Here is a 10,196-nt window from a genome sequence, read left to right as displayed (position 1 = left end):
CTACACATTAGATTTGGAGATCATTTTCTCCAGTAGATTCATCATTCTCTCCTGTAGCTGCAGGCTTTGAACTTGAATGATGTTTTGCTGATCCAGAATCCTGCGCACTTCTCTACAGGTTTCTTCCATAGCTCTACTCAACTTCTTTTGTTCTTCCAACATGGCCTCCATTAATTTTAGCTTCTTCTTTTGGAAGCTGCAGCTTTGCATTTTTCTTTTCTTAACTGGTCTTTCTTCAGCTCTGAAATGTGAATATTTGTTAACAATTAAACTCATATTTATAAAAAAAAAAAATATGTTAGAACCTAAAATTCTATACTACATTCTTGGCCAAGCTACAACCTAGTCCTATTTTCAAACCCCTCTGTGTTCTCCAATGAATTCCCTCTCAAGTTCATGCCAAAACATAAGTATTTATTGTATTATTGCATAGTATTACAGACTGAAAAAAAAAAGTTTTTAAATCTTATTATTTTTAATAAGAATCTTTCCAGCAGAATACCAACCTTTTTTTTTTTTTTCCTTTTTTATCTTGATGTTTCTTACAGATTGAATTTATAAACTCTATTGGAAGAGACATTTTGCTCATCTGGCCGTTACAAAGGCTGCAATAACCATCCCATCCAGAGAAAGTGCTGCACTGTGTGGTGGTAAGTTAAGTTACAGCTTGTTTTTTAATGCATTGCATCACTACAACATACTAGTCTCAGAATTTGCCCTTGCACTGAGACACAGCAGTTGCACTGACCACTCATTCATACATTCCATCACAAAACATTATAAAGAACATAAAAGTTTAGCAGGATGCAGCTTACAATATTCAGTCTTTTCTTACAGGTCACAGATTGATCCCATTTCACATTTGCTTTTACAGGCATTTGCCACTTGCACTTTAAGATTACTTTTTTTTGATTAAATGTGTTTGTCACAAACACAGGATACTATGGCTACCTTCTTCTCATATTTAGGTTAATGACAGGTTTTATCAAGTAGGATAGCTAACAAAATAAACCATACTTCCATTCAGACTCCTAACCTTTTAATGGATATTTCAAGTATGCTGTAACCGTCTGCCTATAGTTTTGTTTTCATCGTACTATAAAGGCAAGAGTCTGTATTCAATATAGTAATTATTTGCTGTTTGGATGTTAAAAACATTCTGTATCCTTTGAAGAACACCAGACCGCCTAATCCAAGGCTATGTATCCCGTCATGTTGATGCTCCCCTAACAGAGCATCTCTAAGTTCTCTCAGGGTATAAAAGTTAGACAAACATGTATCAAATTGTACATCCTCACCTGAAATCTGAAGAACTGCCATGTGCAATTTGGGTGATATTTGAAGAAATTCCTCTACACTGCGTCATGCTGAGTTTCTGTTTTGGAAGAAAGAGCTAAACCTAGCAATATAGACACTGCTCTCAAGACGTGTAGTTCACACGGCCGTACTAACGGGGTGACAGTGCAACACATGAATTCAAAACCAGCCTACGCAGCGTACAAGTCAGAGCCCACACACATAGATCTGTTTCTCTCAACCCGTAATCTAAGAAAGAAGCACACTGAATTGTGAAGGAGGAAGAAAGGCAAGTAGAAGACAAATGAACTGCACATCGTAGCACCTGAAAGACTTAATGCAAATATAACAAAAAGACACAAGTCCCTTGATATTTAGAGTGCAATGGCCCAAAAAGGGTGAGGTCTGTGAAAAGGAACAAGTGGATTAAATTAAATGCTATTAAAATAGTAGAGAAAAAAAAATTAGGATTGGTCTTCAGGGAAACTGTTTAGTCATTTGAATGTGGTGTCCCCCAGTGCACAGGTGAGAAAGAACAATCTTCCTTTATAAATGTACACTAATAAGGTGAACAAAGACTGCTGGCTTTCAGATTATCCGAGAATTTAAAGTTACTTGTACAATTCAAAGGGTTTTATCACCATTACACTGCTATGATAATGCTAAGGGAAAGGAGAAGCCATCAGCTTTATGCTAAAAAAAACCGTTGGAATATATAGCAAATAAACTCACCTTTGCAGATTCTATATATCAAATTTGATTTTGAGCATCAAATTGTGTAAAAAATAACATGCTGCTCTGCCTAAACTGTGGGTCAAGATTGCAGCTGATCACTGAGATTATCACAGTCAGACAATCCTGCAAGAAAGGGTCTTGGCTGACAGCAAATTCTGTTTCCTCCATTAAGTCTATGGGCCAGAATGATTTGAAATACTGTTCTCAAAGAGGTCAAGCAAGTGGAAAAGTTCTACAGCAGTCTAAGGACAACACTGAATGTCTTATTCCAAGCGATTTGGATTGAAAGATCTACATAAACCTTATTTTTGAGAGAAGAAAAAAAACCAAACACCTTTGAAGTGTTGTCCTAGAGTCTGTACAGGATTTTATCTGTTTTTCAGTTAAACAAATGCGGTCCATCAAAAACCTGTAAGACATATAGTTATTGTCTTGGATGTATGGTTGTCTTGCACAGCTCCAAACAGGAAAGAGAGGAAAAATGCGTGGTGGTGATGGAAGCTACCTGGGGAACAGACAGCAGTATCTGCAGTCTGCTAATAACTGAGAAGGTACCTGCTGACAAGCACTTGCTCAAAACTGTGTTTCAGCACAGACAAGTCCCCCCAAAAGCCGGGGCACAAGGATTCTTCAATGTCTCCTAAGTACTCTCTATATTTCTTTACAATTAACAAACAAGGCTTGGTAATTAGACAGCCTTAATTGAAAGAAATACTTATTTCAGACAACCCTAGCTTTGGTGGTGTTCCCTATCTCCTTTTCTCTCCAGCCAGTGACTATCAATGAGAGGGTTTTATGATCACTCACAAGTCCATAGTAAGGACTTGGAATTTACAATCCTCTCTTCTTGCAGAATAGCTCTTGAAAGAGAGCTCTTGAGAAGGGGTCTACAAAAGAAGGATCTAAAGAATCTAATTTGAGTAAAGAATGCTCAGCGACATGAAACTAAAATATCCAGTGATGCCTGAAGGAGCTATTTGAATGCTGAAGCATTTCCTCAGATGCTGAGCCATCTTTCTTGAGAAGTTCTAGGTCTCCGAGGTAGCATGCCAGAGAGACCTCTCCAGCGTCAATAACTTTTTATAACAGCAAGTCAAGAGGGAAGCAGGGATAGAATATGGGTTCAGCACTGAGTAACCCCCCAGCACCAGTATCCTCAGACAGTTTCAGTGGGGGAGCATGTCTAGTTTGGCAATCTAAAGGCACAAGCATAAGAAATGATCAATGTTTGCTGTAGCAAATACCAATCAGTTTCTGTTGATGATTCTCCTTGTTGCTTTCCTGTGCAGACAACAGGGGTGCAACAGAACCTGACAGCCTCCACAGCCTCTGCCAAAGAAGCATCTCCACTCTTTGCCAAACCTAGTCTCTGAAGGTACATTTGGAGATCTGGAGGAAAGAGGGGTCTATGAAATCCAGGACCTCAGATACAATCTGCTGATACTCTTGGGCCTCCAGCGTATACAGCAGGGAGCCTCCAAGACAATCGGCACTGGTATTCCCCTGACAACACGAAGAAAGAGTGGAAGAGCTCTGGCATTGAGACCATGTTCCAAAGAGGACGTTGCAAAGCTATTTCCACATTATGCTCCAAAACAGATAGGCAGGGTTCAAATGAAGCAAACCAAGGGAAAGAAAATGTTCCCTCTCATCAGGGATGCTGAGCAGAAATGACAGCGTGCACTGGGGACCAGCGGGAAACAAAGCAAAACCTCCAGATATAATCAGGCAAGATATTAGGCAAGTCTCAAATGTATTAGCTGTCTACCTATCTAAGATCAATTTAATTCACTGTTCAATTAAAAGTTCCTTGATTGATTGTCTACACTCACCCAGTAAGGCTCAGTTCAGGAATGTGTGTGAATAATTAATGAAACAGGAGTTGAATACAAAGAGTAATCTGTTTGCCAAAAATGTGTTACCTCCACAAAACCATAAAAACAATTCTTCCTTTCTGACTACTTTATGGCAAATGGTCTCCAGTACCATCGGTTCCTGAAATTTATGGCTTTCAACTACTAACTGTTGTTTCTGGCTTGGCTGTGCTTTTTTAGCTATGTACAGATCTGAATAGATCTCCATAACCCATATCTTTATGGAAAATAATTAACAATGATCTGGAAAAAAATAATATTAATGTTAGAGATGGCACAAAAACCTTCAGCGTTTGGGGACTGGGAATCCGGCAACCCGGATCTTCTGGTAAACTAGGCTCATTCAAATACAGCCAAATGCATTCAGGAATTAACGAGGCTCATCCTTGAAGTAAAGTGTAGAAAAGAACCACAAAAACGGCCTGGAGCCTGGGCAAAGCATCTTGCTATGACAACAAGTCTGCATAATGAGTTAAGATGCATTACATAATGCGCATAGCCTAAAGCTCAAACTTCTTTGTAGATGCTGCCCATTCAGATTTTAAATAGCCATGGCATAATTTTAGAAAGATTAAAGGCTTTGCCAAAACTGTTATCTCCTGAATTAGCATCCTCACCAAGTTTTAATGCACTTCTATTAAACAATTCATATCTTGGTTAATTCATGTTACCAATTCTTACTCTTTCTCTGTGTGTAAACCTTCTGTGCCAAATTATTTAATCAAGATTTAACAATTAAAGAATACTAAAGATCGTATTATCATGGTACAAAACTACCTTGAGGCAAAAAGTAAAAAATACTGAAAGGGTCTCCAATATAGCAAAAGAAAGATAAATAGAAGTAACATCTGAAAGTTTAATTCACTATATTCACATTAGGAACAAGACACTGGTTTAAGCAAGAGATTAATCACTGGGACAGATCCCTGCAGGGAAGAGTGAATTCTCCATCTTCCGAATATATCAGATCTAGACTGGATATCTAGTAAAAAAATTTCCATGAGTCAACAAATCATAGAGACAAAGAAGTGGATGACAAGGTGGGGCTCCTGAGTGCAGCAGTCCTCTGCTGAAGGGAAGCATGTCACAGAACCCCCTCCATAACATTTCTGGGCTCCACACCAGAATCACTGAATTCAAATACATGGATGATATTTAACAAAAAGTCAGACTAGATGGTACGATGGTTTTATTATGGTCTATTAACCTACAAAAGTAACTCTTTCACATCCATTTTCAGTACGATAGAAATGGTAAAACAGATGAAGTCTGAACCACATTCACAGTCTGGATAATTATGTTCTGTCATTACTCTAACAATGAAAATAAAGACTATAAATTTATCCATAGGGTGAAAAAGCACTGTTTTCAATTAGATAAAAAGTCATTTATAGTGGTGTCAGGAATTTTTATTTTAAAAGTTTAAGCTGCAGTACAAGACTCTACCACATTGCATTATATTATCTGACCATAATAGAATAATTCTATCATTGTCAGATGTTTTATGGACATTGCAGTGTAATACAAGCTTTGTTGAAGCCCAAAAGCATTAGAACAATACTAAACAAATAGCAGGCACCTACTAAAGGGAAATAGGGATTCCAAATGTTTTTCTTATCTGCAAATTGCAACAAAAATTAAAATTAATTTTATCCCATGTTAATTGTATTATCACTAACTAGCTAAATTTGGGTTTTGTAAGAAGGTCCCACACTCAAAGAATTTCAAATAAAATGCAAAGAAATCCAGTTTAAGTTATTTTTAGCTTGAAAGTATGTATGTATTGATTGAAGTATAAATCTTGACATTTTTCTCTATCATGAAAGCTAAACATTAAATTCAATACTTGTTTTTTTTAAGTTGTAATTTATATAGCCAAGTAGCCTCCTGCTATGTTCAAGGATACCGTGGGAAATACAAAACTGACACTCAAAAGCTGTGTTTGAGAGTTTAAGGGAATAACAGTAAGGTTTTCAGAAGTTTAAAAGTTGACATAAAAAAAGCAAAGTACTGTTTGAGGGTGTTTTTTTCCACTATCCATTGTTGCCATAACATTACGATTTTTATTACTGAAGGAAAAAATCCCATAGCATAAGCTTACTTTGCGCACTTGATTGATCTGTGTATAGTCTGCTTCATAGAAAAATAAGGAATATCCAGTTGTAAAATATACAGCTGTAAAATGCATCTATATTTTACATATAGATGTGTGTGCATATTTCTCAAAATAGGTTTCAAAATACTTGTTTTGCATAGCCAAAAAGTACAAAAATTGAGAGGGTAACTGAGAACTTGAAACGTTATTTCAATTTCAAATCCCAGTGTTGTCTTGAATTCCTCTTTTGAATCTTTAGATCAACTGTGTACCGTTTAGAGGCAAGGGCATTTATAAAAAAGCCAAGATGGACGCAAATTTTGTATGCTAATTCTTTTCTCTCTTGTTGGCTATTTCAAAGTGTTTTTCAAATACAGGATGAGACTCTAATTGCTTAAGCTGAAAATTGCTTCGCAGTTCATTATTTTCCATTAGTAACTCTAAAAGAATTATCTTCCTTATCTTACCATGGCAGCTCTAAGTGATTTTAACCTATCTGATATCATTAGCAAGCGCTGGATTTCCTTCTGGCCAAGAAAGGGTTCCCTACTCTTCTCTCGTTTGTCAGACTAAACTAAACAGGTCAAAGCTGTACAAGCTTTTCAAAACCCCCTATGACTATTGGAATAACGCTTTTCCTCCTTCCAGATACATGCCCCATTAATATCACAAGTGCCTTCTAATTTTTAATCTGATTGCAATGCTCACCTGAAATGCTATGGTAACCTCTCAAGTGGTATCTACTGCTCAACTTTTTCTTTTTTTAAACACATTAGAACTGTATTTTGACTTGTGAATATGTACATATCTTGCCATTAAATGATATGCACAATATTATATTGCACAAAATTCTTTCATAGTGAAGCCTGTGAGAGCATGGCTGCATTCGTAAATTAGGGTGCAACGTATTATGGAGGTCCTACCATGCTGACAGCTGACCGACCCTTTCCTCCAGCTCCCAAACCCTGTTGCACAGCCACCCTTAGCAGGCACCAGAAGCTCTGCAGCCTGACCTGCTCCAAGGACAAAGCGCCATTACCTGCCATGTAGACTTGCAGCCAGCTGAAAGCCAGCCTATGCCACTAAAGGCCAGATTTAAATCATCTGCAGTTTCTAAATTGGCCAAGTAAAGTTAAAGGTTAGGTAATTACCTTGGACAAAGTAAAACAAATGACTGAACCTGGAGCTAGCTAAAATGCATTATAGCCTAAATTTTCCAAATCTTATGACTATGGAAATAATTCAGAAGGTGTGAAAGAAAGCATCTACATGAGAGTGGGACTCCAAGTGCAAGCTGTAAGCACAACAGATATGCATTTGTGGTTGATTAGCTTGACTTCTGTGATGGCTTGTCTACACTCTGCAATGAAACCTGGCGTGGTGACCTCTGTCCTCCCCTACCAGTCACCTACAGTACAAAATCTGTGTTGTCCTGGAGTTGTTCCTAAGCTGAAGAAACCTAACACCTGGTATTTTTAAAAAGTCTGATGCTATCAGATATTCTAGTGAATAAAATATACCTCATGCTTGTGGAAAAGTGACCTTCTAATTAATTTCTGTTAAATAATATTATTGGAAATCAAATTACAAATTGGGGGGAAAAGTTATTGCATCAGAAATGTGATCTTGGAGTCTGCAGATCCTAAAATCAAGAGAGACTGCGTATCAGGGATATCAACTACTTACAATGAACTACGATGAAAAAAATTGTTGCTTGTGAACAAAAAGGTTGATGCAGTTCAAGAATTATACACCATAATATATATTTGATTGCATTAAAAAAAAAAAAAGCTTTAAAAAATAATCAGCTATTCAAGGACTATTTGCTTAAATGGTTGAATGAATTTACCCTCATTTTATTCATCCAAAAGCAGGCTTGGAAACAATAATCCAAACTTGTTAGGTTGGTTCTTCTTGCAGCTCAACACCTTCTCAGTTGCATGACTGACAGATAATTTTACTGTTATAGCTAAAGCCTCACAGACTCATGATAAGGATCTCTAAGATCAACTTTTTTTCCTGCCAGAAAACTGTAATCAACTCTTATTTCACACCACTCTGGATGAAAAATGAGACCAGTAAAGTCTAAAACTTGTATCAAATGTACAAGCCTGCCTTTTGTTAAAGTGCTGCTTTCCAGAGAACTCCAATCTTATCAAAAAAGGAAACACGTCTGCATTCTCAAACTAGCATTTACTTTCAAAAAGGGATATTCTCAATTGTATTTGAACTGTTGCAATGTACTTTCAAACTGCATGAGTAGCATTTCAGTGTCCACAGAAATATATTGTTTGCATCTTTTCAGCATTTTAGTAATAGCTGAACCCAGAGAAATTTCAAACTCATACCAAAAGCAAACTAGAGCAAGCCAAAAATCTCATCTAAGCAGTATGTTATATCTCTGATTACACTGCAGAACTCTCTTGAACATGCCTATACTCCTATTACAAACACTCTCCCTCATGTGAGCAGCGACATGCACGCTGAGTTTTGGCAGTTTTATACAACGTTTGCCCAGTCCTCTGAGTGCTCCTTTCCACTCTCACACAAAGGAATAAAGAAAATGCCCTAATTCAGCAAAGCAGCTGAGACTGGGGAGCAGATCTCATTTTTGATTTACAGAAAAGATATCACAGCTGTTAGAAAAAAATGTGTTAGGGTGTCCCCTTAACCTAGCAGATCCGGTTTATTCTGTGAAATACAAGAAAGGGGAGAAACCAGATACTACCTCAGCTTGTAAGAAAGTAGGCTTGACGAGCTCTCTGAATGTTCATCTTCAAAGCACTCTTCCCTTCCTTCATATGTAAACTGGTTATATGGCAAATACAGAGGTGTAGACTTAGCTGATGGAGACTGCGAGGCCTCCGTCTGTGATGTAGAAGGACCTGGTTGCTGATTTTCATGCATTTTCACATCACTGTGGTCTGTCACTTTGGATAAGATCCTATCAATGGTTTTGTAGTAAGGCCAGTCAGGTGCAACAGTTTCACTGTCAGTCATGCATTTTAATTTCCTGTAAGAAAAGGCATACAACATTAAAGCTTGTTTTCCTATAAAAGTACTTTTAATACAGATCTTCTGTCACAAAACTTTTGTTCTGGTCACATTTAGGAGTCAAACCAAATACTTCTAATGAGAATAAAATTAGACACTTTCTTCTTTTAATCTCCAGTGAAGCCTTTCAGTTTCTTTTCCTAGTTTTGACCCGTTATTACAAGTTGCATGTAAACCCCAAATGGAATTCAATACAAATAAAGAGCATTACAACCTTTAATGGAAACAGTACTATGCTGGTTGCAGAATAATTTTTCTTCCCCTTACAGAGGGCCAGACCAACCAATCTGACAGCAGTCCTTGACAACTAGAATAGGCAACACACCACAGCCTTTACCAAACTATGGGCAGCCCTGTCCTGCCATGCTTTGAAGAATGAATATTTATTTTCCATGATGAATACAAATGACTATAAATATAATTCATATTCTTTTCCTAATATTGCCTAAAAGCTCTGAATTGCCAAGGTAAACATCCTAGTAACAACCATGAGATGTAGATGTCTGTTCATCTGTTACAGAATAAAGATCAGTGTAGGAAGAACTATAGAATTTCATTTATTTACACAAAAAAAAGCGCCCAATGAAAACAGATAATAATGCATTATTAATAGCATGCACAAAAACCTTACAGTGAAAGGACTATCAACCATGACCTTGTCTTTCACATGCATCTTATCATGAGATCTATTATTCAGTCCTAACACAAAGTTCACTGCTATCCCACTTGGTCACTGTTGTTATTTTATTTACTTTTACTGAGAAATATAAAACTGAGGTGTACAGATGAATTACACATCTCAAAGAAACTCCAGTGCTCAGCCAGAGTCCCCAGCGTCTTTCTGTTTGCCTTTCCCAGTTGGGATCTTGTTACTCCCAGTGAAAATGCAACAAGGGAACACAACAGGAAAGGCAAGATCAATGACAAATGCTCCATTTTCATAAACCAGATTTCATTCAAATTAACAAAAAGCTGAACCAAATCCGATTCTCGCAGCTAGCAAGAGGTTTCCATTTGCAGAAAAAAAAAGGATAAAAACTATTCCTGGACACCTGGCCCACCCTCTTTTCTTGAAACCTTTCAGGTTTTTCCTCCTCGGAATCCATCCTGCCCCCACCAGTCCTGCAAAGGATAGAATTAAA

At 37.4% G+C, this 10,196-nt stretch overlaps 1 protein-coding gene across 1 annotated transcript in view; it reads right to left on the bottom strand.

Moving 5' to 3' along the window:
* Positions 1-10,196, bottom strand: part of MSANTD1 (Myb/SANT DNA binding domain containing 1) — a 42,546-nt gene continuing 32,350 nt past the window's right edge. The window contains exons 4-5 of the mRNA XM_074148187.1: positions 8,729-9,013; positions 1-241 (exon numbers count right to left, since the gene is read on the bottom strand). Coding sequence (XP_074004288.1) covers positions 1-241; positions 8,729-9,013 — 526 coding nt within the window. The remainder of the gene's footprint in view (positions 242-8,728; positions 9,014-10,196) is intronic.

Source organism: Numenius arquata, chromosome 5, assembly GCF_964106895.1.
Source record: "Numenius arquata chromosome 5, bNumArq3.hap1.1, whole genome shotgun sequence".
In the NCBI taxonomy this organism is placed as follows: Eukaryota; Metazoa; Chordata; class Aves; order Charadriiformes; family Scolopacidae; genus Numenius; species Numenius arquata.
This window is presented reverse-complemented; position numbering and strand designations above follow the sequence as displayed.